Source organism: Colletes latitarsis, chromosome 1 (genome assembly GCF_051014445.1).
Source record: "Colletes latitarsis isolate SP2378_abdomen chromosome 1, iyColLati1, whole genome shotgun sequence".
NCBI classification, from domain to species: domain Eukaryota; kingdom Metazoa; phylum Arthropoda; class Insecta; order Hymenoptera; family Colletidae; genus Colletes; species Colletes latitarsis.
In genome coordinates, this window is record NC_135134.1 from 39,612,470 (window position 1) to 39,637,131 (window position 24,662).

Genomic DNA, 24,662 nt, shown 5'->3' on the forward strand with positions numbered 1-24,662 from the left:
ATTCTCCGCCAAAATACGCGTAGTTTGCTTTTTTAAACATTAAAATCGTCCAATCCGTTCAGGAGTTATGATGTTTTAAACGTACTCATGAAATTTCGGAGAAACATTTCTAGCCACGCATGATATTTTCGGTAACAAATTTTTTTCTCGAGAATGCGTAGGATTTCGGGGTTATGTGTATTCACCAAAAATGATTGTAATTGACCCATGTAACCAAAAATAATTTTTTTAACATGATTTGAAATTTTTTAATTTTGCCGAAAAATTTCAGCGCCTACTCGAATTTTTTCTCGAAAGTGCGTAGGATTTCGAGAGTATGTCTATTCACCAAAAATGATTGTAATTGAGCCCCACAACCAAAAATAATTTTTTCAGAGTGATTTGAAATTTTTTAATTTAATTTTTTAATAACAAATTGATATTTTTGATTTTCTTCTTATTTTGGCCTCTAGAAGCTCCTATTAAAATTTCTCCCAGGGGTGGCCGAACACCCTGTATATTCTAACGAATATCTTCTCCAATAAAGCAAACAACGATGTCTTGTTCATTTTTTGTTTCCCAATAATAACCTGTCGTATTTTTATTTCGATTCCTTTTAATTTCTATAAATTTCTACGCAATTGATGTTTCAGTTAACATATTCATGCAACTACTGGTTCGTTTAAATAATAGTTTCCTTCAAATAAAATGGCTTGTTGCGTCTCAGAGTGAAAATCTGCAATTTTTATAACGCATCTAAATATAATAATGAAAACCACACTCACGTTATTGTTTTAGACATAAGGAATTATAGTTTCACTAATAAATATCAGTCGGCAACTTTGGTATAAGATGGCTCAAGTGCATCCAACTTTATCGCGAAGTCACAAAAATTTCAAAACTCTAATTTAAATACAGCACGTGTTCCTGTTGTCTAATTTGAAATTCTGCACAGAACTTTTTTCACCAAATGTCACAATCTTAGGGGGCACGTCAAAAAGGAATCGAAAATCGAAAAATGAGGACCACTTTAGGACCCGTCACCTGAACGACGCTCAACATGGCGTTGAACCAATACGTAGAAAAGTATCGCGTTCGTCTCCGTTTAATTTTTTATTGCACTTGTTTCGTTAAATTTCTAGGGAAATCGCCGGTGTACGCGTTAACGCGCAATAATTTTCGAATATTTCAGCTTGTCGGCGAGAGTTGATATTTCCGGATGTCGTCGTTTGATACCCGGCCGAAAAAACGAAGCTAAATATACTGGAACGAAAGAGCACGGCTACAGTTTCGGTGTCGGTTTCGTGCGCCGGGGATTTTTATGTCGCTCGTAAAATTTTGAATCTCGAAAAGGCACCGCTGTTGGAACAACGCCACCCACGCTGTGCAACAAATAACGTCCACGATGAAGGTCAGAGGCACCAGCGGGTGGGCGTGCTTGTTTAGAAACTTTTCGACGTTTATGCGACCGCGGGTCTAACGAACATTGCAATAGCTACCGCTCGCAAAAACAAGTTTCATATAAATTAGTCACATAAAATGTTGTAAACTTCTTTCGAAATTAATATTCACGGGGGACGATACCTAAGTCAGCCACAGCAGTAAAGAAGTCACTTTGAACACATTGTGGACTGTTCTAATACTGTAAATTTAATTAACATGAATAGAAATCAAACGAAAAATAGGAAATTAAAAAGATGAGCGTCAATAGGTCACTCGAAACTGCACGCGTTAACAGATGAGTTTTAGCAATGAATATGTACAGGAAATCTCAGCCCAATGGATCAATTTAAATTCAATTATCACGTATCACGTTATAAAATTGTCTTATATGTAATCAGAAAGTAAAAATCGATTATGTAATCCTTACCTTTTACTCGAACACCCTACGCATGGAGTAGAGGTCGGCAACCTTGAAAAAAAACGAATCATTGTTACGATTACTTGTAATAAAAGCAGAATGAAAGTATAATTTTTTAGAATAAATTCAAGCAATGAAAATATAATAAATTTAATTTCTAAACTAATTCCAGCCATGTCTGTTTTCCTATTCCAGACGCAAAATTTCATGGAGATCAGTGAGTGGTACTTATCGATCATCTTTTATTAGTTTCGAAGGGAGAAAGTTCGCTTCACTTCAGTCCTTTATGATTAAAAACATTTAAGAACATTTATAACTATACCAATATTGTTTCCACAATTCATTTCTACAGCCAGTTACCGATTGTTTGCTATGTAATTGGTACCATGAACTCTGCGAGGGTAAACAGCTCTATTCCCTTAAATCATTCAACTCCATTGTACCAACGTAAACACCTTGGGCATAGTGTCCTAATAGTAACTCTTCGTCGCGTCCAGTGTTACCGTATCGCAAACAAAATACCCTACTATGTAAAGCTAGCAAATTCTAAACAGTACGAAGATTTCACATCCAAAACAGTGATGAGTAAATTTCTTCCTTCAGATTCCAATTGAGACTTTCGAAGCTATTGTGTCATTTTTGAAGTCTTGCATAAAATTCTTTAGAAATATTTCGAAAATTTTACACGAGAGTTGCAAAGCACAAGACAACGATCGATCTAATTAGATCTGTTCGTGGAGACGGGTAGAAACTATCGTAGACACATGGGATCCAAAAGGTGAGAGTCTGAACTGGACAAGGTCTCGACGTGGAAGACCCCAAACTCATCGGAAGCGACATGAATGATACCATACCTTTAGGATGCGGGGGCGGACGGTACTGAATTCGGGGAATCGGGATAGACGACACGGGACTCGTGGGACTCAATACAAGCGATCTATGGATTCTCGTGCAGTTACGACCCCGAACTCGTGGCACCTGATACCAATTGCACTGCATTCGTGGAACACAATACGGTACAACACGAGTCTACGGAAGTAGGTACGGACAATCCTGTGTTTGGAGGTCCCAGAGGACTTCGAACGAATCGAATGTTTGTCGCTAGGTTTGAGGAAATTTGGAGTTTTGTGACAGTATCAATATAGATAGGGTTACATGGGATGGTGTTTGACATTTCGAAAATGTTGACGATTTGGGTGGATCGAATGGTCTCTAAATCGTGTAGGGTTTAAGGTCTCTTGGACACTTTACAGAGGACCACTTACAGATCGCTCGAGAATGTAGGAATATAGTAACTTAGATTTACTAGGAGTCCCTGATAACCGCTGGGAACCTTGGAAACTCCTGTTGACGGCTTGTATCAAGAGGGTTATCTTGTTAGATCACTATGAGTTCACTATTCAATGGATAAGATCCACATCAAACGTAGTCATACAACTCCACACCATAATGTTTCCAAGTATTAACTTACAGCCAACGACTTGGTTTAATTTTTGGTATTTTCTTTTCTAGATTCATTCTATTCCATCTGATCTATATCAAACGTAGTCATACTGCTCTATACCATAATATTTTCAATTTTTACTTTAGGCAGAACAGGTTTGGTTTAATTTTTAATTTCTTCTTCCCTAGATCCATTTTGTTCCATCTGATCCAAGACTATTTATTTTAATTACACGCCATCAACGTTACCAATTTTTTTCTTTTCTTTAGAGAAGTTATTACAGTTAAGATAATAGTGAAAAGCATACAGATCAACGCAGCCCAATTGGCAAATTCGAAACTTTGTATCTTTCCGGGCTCGCCGATAGAGGGCTACGGGCTCAAAGTTTTCTCACAAGTACTCGAATATATCCCTTTCGTTCGCTTCGTCCTACAGCCAGCAGAGTCGCCACGTCACAAATACGAAACCAATGCTAGTCCATGAATTATGCGGCGTTGCACGCTCGCGAAGAGAACCCCCCATAGTCGAAAGTAATAATTTCTAAAATAAATATTAGAGACGTCCCATAATTTCGAGTTATAGCGTCGCTAAATGGAATTCCCCGCGCAAGAACCTATTTCATTTCCCTGACAGGTTCAACGGGAGGGAGGGGGGCATTTTCGCGAACGATCTTCCTTTTAAACGTGTCGCGACACCAGTATAACCTGGCGCCAAAGGAGAACCAACCACAGGTCTCTCGAAAGTGCATTAGGCTGTTTCGTACTTTCCACTCACGTAGGTCTTTCGGCCGCGGAGGGAGGGAGGAGGGGGAATCTTGCTTAGGATAGAGACGGAGGAGGGCCAGGTTCTCACGGGCGAACGTGAGCACCGTCCACCGAATCATCCGACAGTCAATTTAATTTTAAGTTAGATCGCAATCCAGGGGGCTAAAGAAGTTCCCCGGTAACGGCCATGGTGGCCGTTTTATCCCGGTTCCGGCGTTACCACTCGTAGCTCCCTGTAAACGCGTACGTGCAGCGATCGGACTTACCAAGGAATCGCGCGATTACCGCTACTTTCGCGCTGAAGAGGAAGTAAAACGCCCTGATACTCCGTGCGCGAACGTTGGATAGTGATTCCGTGATTGGCTTTTGGGGTGAAGTGGCCACGAGAGGAAGAGGGAACTTTCTCGACTTATTGATTAGTTAAAGAGCCAAATGGGGGTTGGAGGAGGAAAGCTTCTTCAACTATACAGAGTGTACCATTCGAGCCTTCGAACGTAATCGATGTGTTCCAAAACATCCACTTTTTGTACTAGAGTTTATTTGTATATACGGTTATTCAACAAGAACTTTCAGATGTAATAGACGAATTTGTTATTCAATTGTGAAATTTCGAGATGAACTGCGGAATTTTGCATTCCAAGAACTTATAACAATAATTATTTGGAATAGGGGACTCCTCACCAATTTTGATAATTTCAAAATATGTTATAGAACTCGACATTCTAATCAAGTTTTCATTATACATATAACCCTCGCTCGACTTTAGTTTTCGAGTTATTTGCAAAATCTTGTCCATATTACTAGGTTCAAGTATGATAGAATTTTTCAAATATCTTAAAAAACTTGTTTAAAATGTCGAGTTCTATAACTTATTGGAAAATCATCGAAATCGGTGAGGAGCCCCTCAATCCGAACAATTATTGTTACAAGTTCTTGGAATGTAAAATTCTGCATATTTTTGTTTGAATTCGCAAACATTTTGTTATGTATGTTCGAACTGTCATCCCGAAATTTCGATAAAATCGAAATGATTTTTGTTTTATCAATAGGTTTAAGTCTATAGCTCTTACGTAGAGAATGTGTACATCTGTTATTATGTCTTCTAAAATTTAATATTAATTCAGTACATAAGTTTTTGTGTATATTATGCAATAGATTTAATTGCTTTTAAGTCTTTTGTCTGCACCAGACCGCGACACTTAGATAATTCAATATTTGATTGTAATATGTGAGCGTCATTAAACCCTTTATTTATTAATAGAGGATATCTATTAGCGACAAAGTTTGCCCTAAAAGTTTATTTATTGTACGGTTTAATTAATAGAAGATATATTCGAAGTTTCTTAATGTGTCTTATGTTCTCCAGATATGCTTCAACTCGGGGATATCGCTTGGAAACTTGTGTTTAACACTAGATATACCGGCACTTCATGTAAACTCATTTCTATTATGATCAGTCAAATGACTTTTCTTTTTCTCTTTTACGAGGCAACGTACTTCAAATTTTTGCATTATATGTATAAAAAGTTGTATTTTGAAGTTTATTCGTAAGATATCCTTCTCTTTTATGTCGCATAATTTTTCCTACAGCATTGAATTCTAAGAACCTGTACAAAAATATGCAATACTTTTACTCTAATTGTGCATTAGTACTTTAATAATATTAGTAAATTGGTAATTTTCATCGGATAGAAGATAAAACGCTCTTGAAAACAAATTTTCTTTCAAGTCGATACCGTAATTAATTCCAGAGAGAACAATTATTTACGAAAAAATCGTATAGTAATTATGCAGACATCCTGTATACAAATTTAAATTCATTTTCAATTAAATAAACCATTTATAGTCCAGTTTTATTGCACACCAGTCGTACGATCAATAGGAAGTGCTGAAACTACTTTGGATATGTAGCGTCAAAGTAAATGTGAAAATAAACATAGAAGACAGCAAAAATTCTAGTAGCTGGTATAGTCATCAGATAGAGGATGAAATGCCCTTTAAAATGAGCGTTCGTACGAGTCGATAGCTTTATTAGTTCCGGAGATATAGCGATTTTAGTTTCGCGTCGATGCGGTGGCTAGTTCCGGAAATATAAGGGTCCGAAGCGTTTGTTTACTCTTTCAATTCGGCCTTGTCAAGGCCGTTGACCGCGCGCGCACATTGTAAGTAGGTCACTGGGCCACGACAATCACGAGTCACGTACGAGACAGAGAGGTCCGGCGCGACGCGTCAGACGGAGACAGCGATAGTCGAATTAAGAAAAATTGCCATTTACATAAATTGCGATATCTCCAAAACGGAAAGTCGGATCGTCAAAAACCAAAAAGCATTTTAAAGAGGAAGGTTCACCGCTTCTATTGATAGCTCATTTATGCAAAAAGCATAAGTAGTTTCAGAACAGCACGCGCCTAAACTTTTAGTATTTTTAATAGGCGTTTGTAGGCTTTCGTACGTCAGGGACAGAGAGATAGCAGAAATTGAAAAATTACCCCCTTACGTAAATTACCATATCTTGAAAACGAAAAGTCGAATCGACATAAACCAAAAGCCATTTTAAAGGGGAAGGTTTGCCGCTTCGGGCCATGGATCAGTTATGTAGAAAACATGAGCAGTTTCAAAACTGCACGCGTCTGAAATTTTGGTATTTTTAATACGCATTGTTAGACTGTTTTAAGACTGTCGAAACTGAAGATTCTCTCTTTTCGTCTGTGTTATACATATATTTCCTGTTTACATCGGAAGCTAACTAAAATTTGGTACCAAATTTTGTCCAGTTTTTTACAAAAAATATAAATGTAAATATAAATCATTCAACCGGCCAGATGATCGGTAGGCAAGACAGACTACATATTTTTCTCACAAAACAAAGAATAAGAATAGAAGTTAATATTGTAAAATTCATTGTACGTATACTATAAGAAAAATTCTATTAAATAAATAAATAAAATAAGTGTTTTAGAAATTCTAAACGAAATTTTGCAAACGATCATTTTAACCAGTCGCTGTAGGTTAGTGTTAAAAGAAATACAGAGAGCCCGCCATGCGAACGTTATCAAGGGTGGTACTGGGAATTTGTTAAATGTTATCTGCATTAGGCTTGATAATTGAAGTATATATGTAGTTTTTTTTACAAATTGATGATTCTCGTGCGGTACAGTTTCAAAATAGTGAAAACTGACTTGTTAATAACGTTGTGCCTTATAATATGTTGGCCAGTAATCACCATTCTATCTTTTTGAAAGTGCAAGCGTCTTTAAACCCTGACGAAAACAATTCTCCTAATTTCTACAGTATTGCAACATCGATAAACATACATTTTCTCTACTTGTCTCGTTTTTTGGGGAAAATATACTTGCAGCACTTCTCCATAGCGACACTTTTGAACCTGGCAAAATTTTCAACAATAGTGAACATGTATAATCAGCATCGAATTAGTTCATCAATTGAAACCGTCCAAACTCTTTTAGAAAATGTTATCAAAAAGTTAATCGATTAAAAATAAAGTAGTTCTTTCAGTCACGTTTCAAACGAAGAATCGAAACTGTGCTAGAATAGTTATTAAAAATTAAAATTGAAACAGAAAAGAGAGAGAGTTTTATATAACGAAAGTATATATTCTAGAAATGTTTCTCGACCGTATTATGATTGGAGAAATTCAATTACTGACCTGCAATGTAATCGATAATAACTGACAAGGGCGGGGGTTTCGCAAAACTGCGATCACCTGCGGATGACACGACGCATTATCTGATGCTATTTCCTGCGGCTGTTGGAACCCAATTCGAATATGTACTTGTGTCACTCAATTCTATCGCGTTTTCGCGATTCCGATCTCGCGGAAGGTAAACGTTGCTCGTTATGCCCCGGCGTCGTTTTCCCGGGCAAAATAATAATTGCTTCTCAAACAACGCGGCACGCCCGCGCAAAGTTCCGTGAGAACAATTTCTACGGCGTGCAAAATTCAAAGATACACCCAATCTCCATATTTCACGAACTTATCATCTCGAGCGTGCACCGTTAGCGTCCATTAGAGGCGAGATCCGAAAAAATTAACGAGCCGCGTTAAATGCTTCGTAGTTAACCGTGCTCTGAATAATTCGTAAACACTCCGCGTTTCGTTCGCTACGCGTACGGGAATGTTGCTTTAATTTCGATGCCAGCTAAAATTGGGCCACCACTCATAAATACGTTGGAATCTCCTTTATTGGAACACCCGTTATCCCGATATTCTCTGCTGCTAAAGTTTCGTCTGTACAAATGCCACAGAACACACCGTGAGAGCTTATTATTAGATTGTGTTATAAGTCTCGCGTTTCTTCATTAAAATATTAAATACTAACAATTTTATGTAGAAAAATAATGTATTTGTCATTTTGGTCTACAATCTTCTGTCATCTTTCGATTAATTTGAATATTTCTTTAGAATAAAAATCATCACTGTATTTATTAAAATTGATCGATATATGTATATTTATTTCTTCGGTGTTTTTGAACGATTTTCTGTTGAGAGAATTTTCCCAATCAAATGCAATAATGTTTATTTTGCACATTAATTTATGTGGTCGTACGTTATCGTGGTGGAAAGCAACTGATGGTCATTTCTTTTGTATGGTTGCTTCCGATTTATCCAGTTCTGAACAGAATCCTTCGTTATTAATCGTCTGGTTATGCTGTACAAATTTATAAGGAAGTATTAAAGTATCATCGTTGACGTGAACGGACTTATTACATAACTTAATATACAGTTGCTTCTACTCATATTTGTACACTGTAATGGTGATTCACTATAAATGAAGAAAAGCTTGTTTCTTATGAATTTAGTTTTTAAAACTGGTATGAGTCCATTTTATATGAATAAATTAAAGATAACATAATTTCCCAGTAAATATTTAAAAAAAAAACTACTTTGTAAATAGAAGTAACACAGTGGAATAAAAAGAATATTCGATAAAAATAAATGGGAAAGAAAATTCATACACCAAGTTTCTTTTCAACATATTTCAGCCCTAATCGAAAGTAGTTAAACAGCAAATAAAATTACCTTGAAATGAAACAAAGACTGTTTCCAATGTGTTCTGAATTCCAATTAGGCGTCTCTGCGGAGGAGCGTCGAATTCGAAAATATAAAGACTCTTACTTTCAGAAAGGCGCTGCGCAGTGTGCATCGAGCGTGTAATACACACACACGTACACCTACGTAGAATAGAATGAGAAAGGGAAGAGAGTGGAACGACACAGGGAAGATTCACAAAACGGTTACGAGGCGGCGGATCAACCTTTTAAACGGCTCGAGATATTGCGTTCCCGGTTGAAAGACTCTCTCCCTTGGTGAATTCAGCCGCGCTGACGAACGTGCAGACAGAAAATCCCTGGCTCACGAACACGAACAACGAGATTCGGTTGACAAAGGGTACCCGCAGAGTGCTTACAAACTAGTCATAATGGCGCGGACCCGGCGCCCATTAACAGACAAATGTTCATTGGAAGAGAAACGAGTTACCGGTATTATGGCGGTCCGTCGCGTTTCCTTTGGGCTCGAAAATATTTTACAACGACCATTCCACGCCCAACCACGGTTCCGGTGTCGCGGATATAAATCCCCCGGAGACCGATTATACCCGATTGTATATCATTGAAGCGAGAGGACGAGGAATTCCACTGAAATTGTCAGATTCGAAAATGTTTCTACCGTTTATTCCCTGATAATTTGTTTAGAACGCGCTTTGGGCAAAGTTAAACGCCCCTGCAATTCACTTTGATCGTTCGATGAAATATTCAGGACACTTAGAACTTCAACGTACCATCATCGATGATGGGATTAATACCCAATCAACGTCCTGGATGAAGTATCGCGTCAGAACGTTTTAATTATGAGGGTATCAAACAGGGATCGATACGTCTCAGTTACAAACAGAATTACATAATGCATAAGAAGTAGAATTTGTTTGTTCGATGAGCTCGTATGAGACATCCGCTGAGACCAATCGGTGAAATATTTGAAAATGAAATGAAAAAAATTTGAACTTGCAAATATACTTTAATACACAAGGACATTAACGTGTAATTTTAATTTGATATTTACTCAATGAATAATGAAAATAAGTTTTAAAATTAACAAAGATGAAAGCAATAACTATCCTCGGAGGAATATAAAATTAGCGAATACCAATTTTGACACTTGCAACAGTTTACGATAAAAATAACCGACAGTCAAATAGAGAAGAACAACACGCATCTTTCGTTTCTTATGCAAAATTTGAATCTAAATAAGAATTTTAAGAAGATTATCACGGATAATAATGCATCAGAATTAAGATGACGTAAGCAACGAGTCTCAACCACGCTTCTTCTTCCATTACACGGTACGGCGTGTTTTTCCCGGCGACTGAGACAAATATTTTTGTACGAAACGATCCTCTGCGGTCGACAACACGGTGTTATAAATATCATCGGCTCCGTCTTCCTCATTCCTGATAATTGCACCGCCGTATTGTGCCCGTCTGGATGAATAACTGCGACGCAGGACGACCCTTTTACGTTTCCACATAATACTATCCGCCTGGCGACGAAAGAAGGAAAAAGGTGCCACTCGCAATATTACGTTCCGCGTATGCAAGTGGTTTTAAAAAGTACAAAGAGAAAATAGAGCCAGCTTTAATACCTCCACTGGAAATTGCGTTTTCGCGTGGAATGAGTCGCGCTAGAAAATTCGATCGAGTGCTTCTAGTTAACGAACATCAGGCACTACGTAAAGATAGAACTATCAATCCTGGTCAGACATTTTAGTCAGCCTTCACTAGCCAAATCGCTCGATGGGGACCATATTCTTCTTCCTTCTGACACCAAAATTTTCTTCACCGTTCAATCACTTTCTAATTGTTAAGGATTCTAAAGGAACTTTAACATCGCGGGGTTTATGATATGGACGTGACTTCTCTGCTATTTTTGAAGATTAGGACTTCGAGACATTTTTGCTTGGAAGTTACGTTACGGTTATTAAGGAATCTCCAAACTCCACACGGGACTGGAATCCTTGGAGCTCTTCCTTACCTCAATAGCAATTGATGTATCATAAACCTGCGGTAGCGAACAGCTGCAGACTACCGGGGTCTGGGGGTCATTGGCTTTCCCCAAAGATTGTTTATTTTAAAAGGGGTAACGTTCTCGCTTACCCTTGCATGGTGTACCTGGACACTGGACAGCAGGGTGGGCGGGAATGTTGCAAAAGGTAAGAAACGCCCCGCCAAGGTGACGACTTTGAGGATTGGCTTGACCAACTGACTTAGTAGAGGGAGCCAAGCTTAGATTAAGGGTAACATTAAGATTTGGAATTAGATTCATTTGATGGAGTCTTACAACCTCGAGTCGACTCTCGACAAGTTTAGAAATATTCTTGTGCAACTAAAAAGAGCAACGGGCTTTAAGGTTATCGGTTTTTCCCCAAACACCAGTTTGGGTGGTCCTTCGAGCACAAGGAAAAGAAACACAGTAAGGAGCTGTGTGATAAGCACGGTCCGGGCAGTATAGTAAGTGGGCATAATACTTCGCCGCCGAAACACTAATCATAATATCAAATTGATCCCATAATGCTAAATATTTAAATTTACATTTACGTCATAGAGATTCTATAGTCTTCATATTTTGTTTCTCAATTTTCAGAACTAAATAATGTGGGGCACGTTAGTCACTGTACTCCTACTTGCTCTAGACAGAATGTAACATTTTATTTTTAAATTTATTTTAATTTTTATTGCAAAAATTGTCAGGAGAACGTTATCAGAACGAATCTTTGGTGTACCAAGACCAATAGTATTACAAAGAAATATGTTTCAAGTTTCTAAAGTGCTTAAATTAATGTGCAAATAAAATGTTAAGGATCTTTTCATCGTATATTCTATGACGACGCTTCCAGTTTTCGCCAACAGAGGGCTACGTTCAACTTTTCTCTCTCATAAGTGCTCGAGCGTCCCTGTATTCCCATACATACACAGGGTGTTCGGCTACCCCTGGGAAAACTTTTAATGGGAGATCCTAGAGGCCAAAATAAGATGAAAATAAAGAATATAAATTTGTTGATTGAGGCTTGGATAAAAAGTTATTAAAAAATTAAATTAAAAAATTTCAAATCATTCACGGAAAAATTATTTTCGGTTGCGAGGATCAATTACAATCATTTTTGGTGAATAGACATATCCCCGAAATCCTACCCAGTTTCGAGAAAAAAATTCGAGTAGGCGCTGAAATTTTTCGATAAAATTAAAAAATTTCAAATCATTCTAAAAAAATTATTTTCAGTTTCAGGGGTCAATTACAATCATTTTTTATCATTAGACATAACCTCAAAATCCTAACCATTGTCGAGAAAAAAATTCTTTACCGAAAATTTAAACTGAGGCCATAAATGTTACCCCGAAATTTCACGCGAATCTTTAAAATGTCATAACTCCTGATCGGATTGGACGATTTTAATGTTTAAAAAAGCAAACTACGCGTATTTTGATGAAAAATATGTACAAATTCCAAAAATATTCGAAAAGTTGATCCTTGACCCCGTAAAATGAGGAAAACCCCATAAAAATGGTCCAATTTTCAAACAGCCATAACTCCTACAATAATGAATATATTTCAATGAAATTTTGAGGGGAACTAGAGTTCATGGATACCTGTAAAAAAGTATTAAACAACTTTTCTGTACAGCGCCAACCAAATTTATTAAAAATGAAAAACGAATTTTTAATAAAAATCGACAAGGGGGTATGGTGCCTAAAATTTCCGGCGTAATTAAAAAGTTCGAAATCGTTCTGGGAAAATTATTTTCCGTTGAAGGGGTCAATTACAATCATTTTTGGTGAATGTACATACCCCCGAAATCCTACGTATTTTCAAGACAAAAATTCTTTATTGAAAATATACTGTATAACCGGAAATGTTTCTATAACTTTTTAACGAAGCCTCAATCAACAAATTGGTATTCTTGATTTCCGTCTTATTTTGACTTCTAGAATCTCCCAATAAAATTTTTCCCAGGGTTAGCCGAACACCCTCTATACGCTCATCGACCAAATATTCGGTGTCCCAGCGTCTAAGACAGAACTTCTTCCATAATAGCAGCCACAACTCCGTTTCTAAACAATTTTGTCGAGCGTGATTCAATGCTCGAGTTATATATTCCTCATGAATTTCGTTCAGCGAATCAGAGAATTTATTACTCAAACTTTCTGCACAAAATCTCACGAAATCTCACTTTCTTTACTTTCATTGCAAAATCTCTACGGATGAATACTGAAATTAAAATCAAGCTGAGACTCCTTTCTCTGCTTTTCGAGTATATACCAGGTGTCCCCATACAAACTCCACGGGTATATAATCTAAGATTTCTCTCTCGTCTACAAGTATCCATTACTCCCAAGCGAAAGGGACACTTGCGAAGCACACTCCGTGTTTCAAAGACGGCCAAAAATAAACGAACGGTTCGCTCCCGCGGTTGTTCCCACGGACCTTCTCAAAACAGTTCGTATTTCGGGCTCCTGGTAATACCAAACTCCTCCCAACCCCGATACACATCCAGCGAACTCCCCCAGTAAAATTAATTCCCAGCGTAGAAATGTTAATCTTCTCCCGGTAAATATGCATATTTCATGTCTTCGCGATGTAGTGCTTCCATGCACTTTCGTGCACGCCCGCAATATAGCCGCTCTAGATCACGCGGAATTTCGCATTTACCCCCCGTTTATTGCGCCGTTGACTCCCCAGTAGCGAAGTCGCATCTATCTAAATCCAATATCTAAATCGTTCGTGCGTCTCCGTTTCCACTCGCGCGTACGACGCCCCCGTCGATCAACCGGCTTTTTCTAGCTTTTCGCGTTGTTCGCGGCGCTGATTCGGGGCTGTTGCTTCGCGCGGACAGAGAGGGGAAACAAAACACTAAAAAAACTGGATGTCACGGTGTCGCGATTTCGCGTGCTAATCGTTCGTGCACGAATTTCTTTGAACGTTTAACCGTTTTCGAGACAGCTTTAATACTTCGATGGTTGTGCGCGTGAAAGCTCAACGTTTAACAATTTCATTAAATTGTTAAATACTTATTGCAAATTAAATTAGAAGATTTATTCGAGAAAATGTCATTCCACATTTTTTACTTATTTCTTCGCCTAGATTCATCCCCCTTTACGCTTGTAGCACCCCTGTATATTTTCAATAGCCCAACAGATGTTGCAAATTTACGTATTATTAACAATATAATTAACACTAAAAAATTCCAATTTTATTGTATTAACGCTAGTGAATGCAACAATAGTATCATCGAAACTGCTAGAGCTAGAAACAGTTGCAACGAAGCGTGAAAGTGTCACTCACTTTGGCGTTTTCCACATCCACGCGTCCATCTTGCTCTGATTGTATTTACTTGACGCGGAAACATCTTGTGTATCATCCGCAGTCTCCTTCGCGTTTTTCTTCGATTGATTCACTTTAGAATCTGGCACGTCCATCTTGGACCGTGTTCCACTCGTTCCCAGTTGCGACTACTCGCGACCGCTATCAATCGTGATTTATAATGTACTGCGTCTACCTACACACAACGAAAACGTACAGTGTCATATGACGTTATCTTATCAATATTCGATAAAGTCTCCAGTGTTCTGTATCGATGATATGCGCGTCTTTGTTAAGGAAAGGTACAGTGACGAACTTCGTAAGTGTTTCTTAAACATAACAATGTATTTTAAAATTGAAATATCGTAATTCACAGAGTATTTAAGATTGCAGAAAATCCCGTATTAAACATTTTTATTACTCGTTCGTTAATAAAGTATGGTACATTTGTATTTGAATTATAGAGGGTGTTCGGCCACCCTTGGGAAAAATTTTAATGGGTGATTGTAGAGACCAAAATAAGACGAAAATCAAGAATACTAATTTGTCGATGGACACTTCGTTAAAAAATTATTAACGTTTAAAGCTCCGACCGTAATGAATTTTTTTCTAGAAACTGGGTAGGATTTCGAGGGTAGGTCTATTCACCAAAAATTATTGTAATTAACCCCCGCAACCGAACGTAATTTTTTCAGAACGATTTGAAATTTTTTAATTTAATTTTTTAATAACTTACTAACTTACTAACGAAGCCTCAGTCAAGAAATTGATATTCTTGATTTTCGTCTTATTTTGGTCTCTAGAATCTCCCATTACAATTTTTCCCAGGGGTGGCAGAATACCCTGTATTTACATTGGCACAATTATCTATTAGTTTGAAAGAGTTCTTGTCGAGATTTTTCAAGGATGTGGATGCTTCGACTAATTTTCAAAGAATTGTCATTTTTATGGACGACTTCTAATGCTTGATGTTGAAGAGTTGACAACAATATCGAAATGTAGTTTCTGTCCCGAGACGTTCCTGCTGGTTATTGTGACGTTGCAACGATATTCTGATCATGCCAGATCGCTAGAGATGCGCTATTGATATGAGGATAATGTCGCGGCTTTTTATAAAATTTTCCTGATATCATCGCTAAGATATGATCGCTTCGACAACCGCTTACATTGTCATGAACAGTCTCGATAATGTACAAACTGTTAACTGTTAAACCATCATTTTAATAGCGTTCATGAATGTTTTCGACTTTTTGGTCTCTTTTTAGAAAACGATTTTACAAATATTTAAAACAAAAATGGTGGTCTTCTTCATATCAAAATTTACATTTCGTGAATCTTTAACATTATTAAGGCACAATTTTATTCAGTTACTAAGCTATACAATCTATTTTTAAAAAATTTTTTTAAATTTTTATTTTATTATTCTGTAAATTTTTATCTACAACAATATTTGTTATTCAATCACCCCTTTCTTTTAAAATATGCGTTGCAAGTTTCGACCCGTAAAAACTTCAAAATCATTAATCGAACAGTTAAGTGTCTCTTGTAAAAAACTAGCAAAAGTCAGTTTAAATTCACAGTTTGTAATCGACTACGTCTCTCATCGATCTACCATGTGTCGCGGATGTTACTGTCACGCTACGATAACACAATATTTTTTTTTTACTGGATTTCTAGCCACCGGAAACGCGTCCCTTCCTCAACAGCTGGATCGAAACGATGGCGCGTTATTATTCGGATCACTCGGCGCTCGAGTGGCCTGCACGGTTTTCAAATAATAAGAAAACCGCCGAAAGTCAGCAGTATTTTACACGAGCGAGCCCTGCCTGCGGATAATGCCGACAAGATTTATGTACACCGAGCTTCCGGTCTCTCTCTCTCTATTCCACCCACGCGACGGTCAAAGAAAGACCGATTTTATGATAATACACACAATGCATTCGCGGTAACGTTTGAAATAATTTATGAAAACGAACTGTCGGGATAGCCTCGGTCGAGGAATACTTTTATCGTCCCTGATAAGAATGGCTTTTGTTTGGTCATCGGTGACGAGTGACACGCGCTCGATTTATCATCGTCTTTTTCGGCGTTGTTTATTTCGAAAATTTCACGGAGACCAGAAATCGTGGCACACTTTCTTCGCGAGTCGTATAAATCATACTTGGTCCTGACAGGTGTTTTCCAACAGGTGTGTTGTAACTACTGCGAAGCCATTTGTAATAAATTATTGAAATGACTTTCTTTGCAATAGAGATACTCAAACAATATTTGTATCTTTCGTAAGTAGATACTTACGAGAACAATTATTTTTAAGGATGGAAATCATCGGAAATCTTTAAAATCTTTTTGGAGCTATATGAAACATTTCGAGAAAACAATCGCAGATGTCTCAATAAAAGTTAAACATTTCGTTTTGAAAGCACTCTTAAAATTAAACATTGTAAGTTTTCTAAAATATAAAACATTTATTTCAATCATACAAATTTGTTGTTAGATATAATACACTACGAATCACTCTAAAATGTATATTTAATATTAACGAACTCCACTCGATTCTTACACGTGTTCACGCTTTCGTTTTGTCCGTCGATCTGACGCTTTGTATTCGCGTTCGGTCATCGTCGTCCGTTTCCGGGCGTTTTCATGCGTTTGATAGTCTCTGATAAAAGCGTGGACGCGATATCACAGACGAGGTATACGAGTAGATCTTATGGACTTTCGTGGCCCAATCTGACTGTCATACCGTCTCTCACGCGGTCAGTTGAGAAACTATTTACTGAATTAGTATTGATGGGCAAACAGCTGTAGTGTGTGCGTAAATACATGTGAGTTGACTATGGGAGGAATTGAAAAAGACAATGCACTATTATCAGACGGCAGACCAGTGTTCGAAGGAAACTGCCCACGCACAATAATGCATAGCCACCTTGTATATGAGTTCTGGCGCTTCGTATAGCTTCGAGGATGCGAAGAAGCAGTAGTTGATTCTAATGGTCTCTAATAATAGTGAATGTATTTCATTGAAATTTATTTATAAAGTAGAACTCATGAATACCTACAAAAAAGTATTAAACAACATTTTCGTAGAGCGTCAAACAATTTTATTAGAAATCAAAAACGAATTTTTAAGAAAAATCGACAGAAATTTTTCAGCGAAATGAAAAAATTTTAAATCATTGTGAAAAAATTATTTTCGGTTAGAGAAGTTAATTACATTCATTTTTGGTGAATAGACATATCCTCGAAATCCTATGCACTGTAGAGAAAAAAATTCATTACCGAAAATATAATGTCTGATCATGAATGAATGCTTCCCCTAAAATCTCATGCGTTTATTTAAAACATGATAACTCCTGAACCGATTGAAGAATTTTAATGTTTCAAGATGCAAACAGCGCGTATTTTAGTGAAAAATATGTAGAAATTTTAAGAATGTTCGATAAGTTGTTCCTTAACCCCATAAAGTGAAAAAACCCTCATAAAAATGGTCCAATTTTCAAACGGCCATAACTCCTACAATAGTGAATGTATTTCAATGAAATTTAATTGCGAAGTAGAGCTTATGGGTACCTACAAAAAAGTACTAAACAACATTTTTGTACAGCGCCATCAAGTGTAGTAAAAATGAAAAACGAATTTTTAAGAAATATCGACAGCAGGTAGGTGCTAAAATTTTTCAGCAAAATTAAAAACTTTCGAAAAAATTATTTTCGGTTGTTAGGGTCAATTACAATCATTTTTGGTAAATAGAGATACCCTCGAAATCCGAACCATTTTCGAGAAAAAAAATTCCTTACTGAAAATACAATTTCAGGCCAGACATGTCTCACCGACAATGCGTATGTTTAAAAAATCGTAACTTTCGGATGAATTAAAAAATATTTAAAAATTCTTAGAATCTTGGAAAAATTGTTCCTCAACCCCGTAATGTTAAAAACCCCCATAAAAATGTATTTCATTGGTCATTCTCTGTATCTAATTCCTACACATATTCACGCTTTCTTACTGTCCGTCGATCTGCTACTTTCTTTTCGTATTCGGTCATCGTTATGCGTTTCCGGACGTCTTTGTATCATCTAGTATATGTTACTAATACATCCGCACTATGCAGCATGACGAGTCATTCGCTTCGATGTTATTCAACCAAACGAAACTCGTGTAATGCGTGTTTAAAGGTCAATGAGCCGCGAATATCGACGTGATCGAAACCAACTGTTTGCCCTGTCGCAAATGTTGGTAGCGCGGTCATCGTGTTTCTGCACGAGACGGCTGATGTCGCAAACTAATTAAAGTTCCTCTTCCTCTTTCGTTCGTTTCCAGACTTACAACATGGACGCCCAAGTTGGAGAGTCTTCGGCATGTGCCACGGCGCTACTCTGCGGAGTTAAAGCCAATTACGAGACTGTTGGCCTGGACTCCTCCGCACGTTTCGAGATCTGTTATTCCAGTTTTGATGCCCGTGTACCGTCTCTTATCAACTGGGCGCAGGAACAGGGTAAGTAAATACGCGTTTGTGGACATCGAACGCTAATACAAACGATTATGTGCAATCGATTTTCGTTGGTTCCGTTCGATTCGAATTTAATTACGGGCGACGCTCTGATAACAATTGCTCCTCTTCCTCTACGCTTACTGTGTAACGTTTTGTAACGTGTTTCGTACCATTTCGGGATTTATTTAGCAATCAACTTTGAGGAAACAGAAAGATGCTTTCTTTGTATTAGCGTGTGTTATGTTACGATTAGTAATCGATTTGAAAGAGCTCAGAGGGGAAGGGGAGAGTAGCAAACATCGCAAAATGATTCGAGATTTTGAGGATTCAAAAATCTCACCCTTGGAAATTATGGATAGCAATACAAACATTTAAATTTTGATGATTGTTCGACGAAACAGAAATTGCTTGAAGGGATAAAAATTCGGATTTTTTTCTTTAGTTATGAGAACGATATATGAAAGTATATTAATTGTGACGTTTCGACTAATGTATGAGGCCCTTTTTAGGCATAATCTAAAATGTATATTGGTAGTTCCTAACCTTTTCTCAGAAAACATTATTAAATTTTTCTTTAATTTCATTATATAGTATATAATATGGTTCTTTATTTTTGTGACTTCATAGGCATCTAGAGGTCCTAGTTTGAGCAACACTGTTATAGTGTATTAAATGTATAGTATAATATATAGTATCCTTCAAATTTAACTTATTCTTTTGAATTGCACAAAACTTTCTTAAATTTTGTTTCCAGTAAATGTGTTTTGCATATATTAATCTAATTCTATATTTTCCAAAGAGAAAACTATGAATATCCTGACAAGTTTAATAAGATACACTAAAAATTTTGTAATATTAAATATGGAAATGATAATTTCTAATGAAGAATGTAAATGCCTTAAATTAAGACGACGAGCATTTATAAAATTACTATTAATTCTCTAAATAGCATTTTATTAAATTTGCACATGCATTTCCTGTTAAGGGAAAGCGAATGTTTTATTCCATCCGATTTTTTTCCATTTTACATTATTGAAAGGATTAATACTTTATGCTTCAACGCGTTATTTCCATTTCCTTTTTAATTAAAAATCCCTTGCTTGGATTAAATAACGTTGTGATCAAATGAATATCACTGTCTGCAACCTTTTAATTAAAAATACAAAGCGTACTAATTTCCATTCTAGCTCAGTCATGTTAACAATGTCTATCCTACATAGCTTATTTACGACACTATTATAATTCTCGTGAAACAAAAATTTAATTCCATTGTATAAACAGTACATTATATATGCAGTGGTAAATTAATTTCGATAAGAAAATTTTTATCGAAAAATTTTCTTACAATATAGAGATGGTTACAATACGAACGATTTAAAAAATTTTATTTTAATGTTTGTTTCTGGGCAAATGTAGCGGCGCGAAAACAATTATTTTTCAAGCACAGTCGTTGAAAAGACGTCGAGCTTAAACTCATTTATTTAAAAGCAACGCGGTATTTTTCATAAAATAGGGCGATAATAAGTTTTAAAACCTGTAAAACAGCAGTTTGTAAATTTTATTCGAGGCCTTAATTAAGCAAGTGCAGAGGAAAAATACGTGAATGTAAAACAAATAACAGAAGGGACTAAAATACTGTTACAAAATCGTAAACTTAAATAAAAACCTCAATTTGTAATATAATATTATTCAACGAAGCATAAAGTGATTTTAGAATTGCATTTTGTATAGTCATTTCTCACAGTAACTAAATTTTTCTCTTTAAGTTAGTATTTTCTAAATTCGAAGAAAAATATTTTATACAGTTTTTATAATCTACAAAATAATCACTACGCCATATTATGACGTAATAGAAATACTCTTTTTATAAGAAGATTTCAAGATTAACTTTGCTTAATCTCAAGATTTTCTTAAATCCTGGATATACGAATTACAATTCCTCCCACTGGAAATGAAACATTTTCTCCACTGACTGTACTCTATTTTAATATTTTGCAAACGATTCTTTACTAACAATTAAATATAACGATCAATCGTAAAATAAACAAGCTTTCATGTTGCCCTAGAATTGTTGAATCAAAATTACATATGAAATATTATATTGAAGTGGAAGGCTTTTGCACGCGCACAAAACTTTATTTCTGGTTTCATGCAGCACACGGATATAATTTCTCTGTTAACATGTATCCTGGAAGTATTATCATGAGAGCACCGTATCATTACACGGGCAGTAAATTTAAATGTCACTGTAGAATACATTTCTCTGCACGGAATACCGTACACCGGAAAGCAAAATTTCAACCGTGAATTTTATCGGAGAATATTCAGCACGCAAGGAGTGGACCTCATAATAATGAAATAGGAAATTCGCGGAACAGTTTAAATATCGGAAACACCAGCTGTTCTCGTTTTATTTAGCGTGTACATTAAATACGTTCGACACGATTACTCTTGTCAGAAACACTGTTGTTGCATCCATGTACGTTTAATTTTCAAACCAGATTATATATCGTAACGCGAGAATGTCTACTAAAGTTGATAGATAATTTATGCACACGATATATTTTTCTATCGCAATAATCTACGATTGTAAAACATGAATATTGAAAGTTAAATAAAAGATTTAGGACTTTACTGCAGATGTAAGTAAATATTCAAATTATATCACACGAATGTAAATAATGTTCTATTATTATATTAGTATACAATATCTATTGCTATACAGGGTGTTCGACCACCTTTGGGAAAGAATCGAATGGAAGATTCTAGAGTCCAAAATAAGACGAAAATCAAGAATACCAATTTGTTGATTGAAGCTTCGTTAGAAAGTTATTAACGTTTAAAGTTCCGACTGTAGAACGGCAATCTGCGAACAGCTGCGTGCGCGCGATAGTGGTTCTCACTCAGCATGAGAAACTCTACTTACTGACGTATCGAACTGAGAACCACTAGCAGCTGCTCGCAGATTGTCGTTCCACAGGCGAAACTTTAAACGTTAATAACTTTTTAACGAAGCCTCAATCAACAAATTGGTATTCTTGATTTACTCTTATTTTGGCCTCTAAAATTTTTCTTAAAATTTCATTAAAATCCTGTATAGTGTAGAATACTTTTTCCTAAAAGAGATATCCAATAACTCGATAGCTCCAGTTACGTTCTAAACAATCTAACTCGTTAAAGAACATTGAACCTTTTCTTTTCCAAAATATTGCCTTACAATCGAAGTTTCTAGCGAGTTTCGCGTTGTCTCCCCAGTCTGTCGGTCCGTTTGCAGCGTATCGCGGCGGAGTGGATGGCCGGAGTACTTAAACGAGACGGGAACGACGCACTTATAACGGGAAAATATCGTACCACCCATTTTTTGATACGATACTCCTTCGATCCCAGCGTCGTTCGTTGAAATTAGAAGAGCGAAAATTCTTCTAATTACGAACCGAAATAAAATCGAACTTCGCCGTTGTTATTTTAACACCTCGACCGAAATTCTTCCGAGATTGCGGGATTTGTTCCCGCCTCTGTCCCCGGATTTCGATATCTATCGAAATCATCGGGGATCGTAATAATCTAGAGCTCTCTCTGGAGGGGGAAGAGCACGGTTGTAAACTGAGTCTCATTAGAACAGTATCAGGCAATTAACAGAATTTCTCTGGCGCGCACGAACGGATATTAGGGCGGGCGATCGCGAGGGTGGTAGCACCGTGTGCCAAGGGGTAGTATTGCGTGTGATCAGAGGTTGTTGTCACCGGGATAGGCGATAGGGTTTTTATCGAATCTCGATTTTCCATTTTCCATTTTCCATGCGAGAGAGACGACTATACGCCCGTATAAACGCTACTAAATTCAAGTTGGGAACGAGGAGGTGGGAGTCGAAGGTTCTGGAGACGTACAACGAAGATGTTTATTCAGGCCACGAAATCGGTCGTAAATAAGGACTTTCCATCTCCCGCTTTATTATACCGTGTCGTTGGTGTACACGTAGGATTTCCACGGAACTGTTCGATGATTTCAATTTCCGATAGACACGTTCGACTGGCGATACTTTGACCCCTTCCGTCGATGAATCATCCTCGACGTGTTTTAACGATATAACGTTTCGCGGGGAAACAAGCTTTGTTTACACGGCGTAAAATGTTTGACCACCGTGCCAACATATTTTGCCCAGTATATTCCACTGTCGAACATAAGGGATGATATAAGGGTTGAAAAAATATTTTTGTATATTTTTCAATTTTTATTAAAATTTCTGTTTCTAGAATTCAAACTACATTATTATCATTGTTTATTTATTATATAATTTCGTCACTGTTTTTAATCGTATTCGTATTTTTTATAATTTATTTTATTTATATTTAAAGCATCTTTATATAATTATATTAAATTAAATAGTATTTATTACAATACTAACATAATAATGCTGACCATACAAAGAGAGATAGAATTATTTTATTGATATGAAATGAAATTATTTTCTGAATATAGGTGAATAGTGCATAATTATATGTTACGTTCTTTCACGTGGGACCGTTAATAACGCTGGTATTATTATTCATCGCATTGAAATAATATAATCGACGCAAATAGGACATCGACAGAATTTAGGTAATTAAAATTAATATTTGGTAGTATTCAAAATGAACTTAAAATCGTTCATATTATTAGGAACATAGAATTTTTCGTAATACTATTACTAATTAAATTAGTAAATGGTTGGTTGTATCATGTAATAAATTTTAGATTATATTCTATTTTAATAACGGAGGTGTACAATTAATAGTATTTGTTCCAATCATTCAATTTTCAATTCTATAAATGACTGAATATCAAATATCATTATTAAAATCGTAACTTCCTTCCAATATAATTTTATTCAACAAAACTGTCAATGTTTAATGCTGCAATCTTTTTCCAATGTTCTACAAATTTTTACATTTCAGTAATGTAACAATCTTGAGTTCTTCTTTGTGAAGAATTAGGTAAATGCTACTTTGACACATTGCTTTTTAAATATTTGTTACAAAATTTGTAATAAACAAAAACAGAGAGTTTTGAATTCGTTCCACTCGTCATCTTTTATCCATCGGAAGTTTTATTATTTTTTAAAAATCGTTTAAATTGTGTTTATGCTGCCTTTTCATTAATTTAATTTTTATTTAATTTCCCTCGTAAACGCTACATGTTTGAGTTGTGAGAAATCAATTAAAAAACTGAATAATCTAAATTCTCTGTTGGTATCAATATTATCGCACTGTTCTTTATAAATAGTAGTAGAAAATTGTCACGATTTCAACTGAGGTAGGAAATCACGCCATTTTTGGAAAGTTGCAAAGTGATATTGGGTTATAAATATTGTTGTACGTGTAGTCCCAGCAGCGATATCGTGTTTGCCGTTCGCAGAGCATCGGCGAACTCTGAAATACTATTGTAGGTCACCAGAAATGATCAACTTGGGAGACCTCCAGCCATTTAACCTAATAGAGGCAACGATTCACCCACTCTGCTAAAATTCCACTTCAAATTTAACGAGTAGTGATTGGATTACTCTATAATATGTGGTACCAAGCCTGATTAAGTACTTTTTTTCAGCCATCAGAAACACGAAAACCTTAAATATAATAGTTTCGTAAGATATAAATCAATCGAAAACTTTTCATCAAAGTCATCAATTGTTTCTAATACTCGAACTGGGCAAGACAAAGTAAAACAAAGGAATTTATTTATTTCATTCATAAGTAATCGTTTCACACGATT

General features: G+C 36.3%; 2 protein-coding genes across 4 annotated transcripts in view; one reads left to right on the top strand and one right to left on the bottom strand.

Moving 5' to 3' along the window:
- Nucleotides 1-24,662, top strand: part of LOC143351796 (alkaline phosphatase) — a 391,261-nt gene that overhangs the window by 262,398 nt on the left and 104,201 nt on the right. The window contains exon 3 of the mRNA XM_076783742.1: nucleotides 18,743-18,917. Coding sequence (XP_076639857.1) covers nucleotides 18,743-18,917 — 175 coding nt within the window. The remainder of the gene's footprint in view (nucleotides 1-18,742; nucleotides 18,918-24,662) is intronic.
- Nucleotides 1-24,662, bottom strand: part of LOC143351847 (caspase-1-like) — a 223,517-nt gene that overhangs the window by 105,115 nt on the left and 93,740 nt on the right. For all 3 annotated transcript variants that reach the window (XM_076783895.1, XM_076783878.1, XM_076783886.1), the window contains exon 2: nucleotides 14,405-14,618. In XM_076783895.1, the coding sequence (XP_076640010.1) occupies nucleotides 14,405-14,538 (134 nt within the window). In that variant the 5' untranslated portion in view covers nucleotides 14,539-14,618. The remainder of the gene's footprint in view (nucleotides 1-14,404; nucleotides 14,619-24,662) is intronic.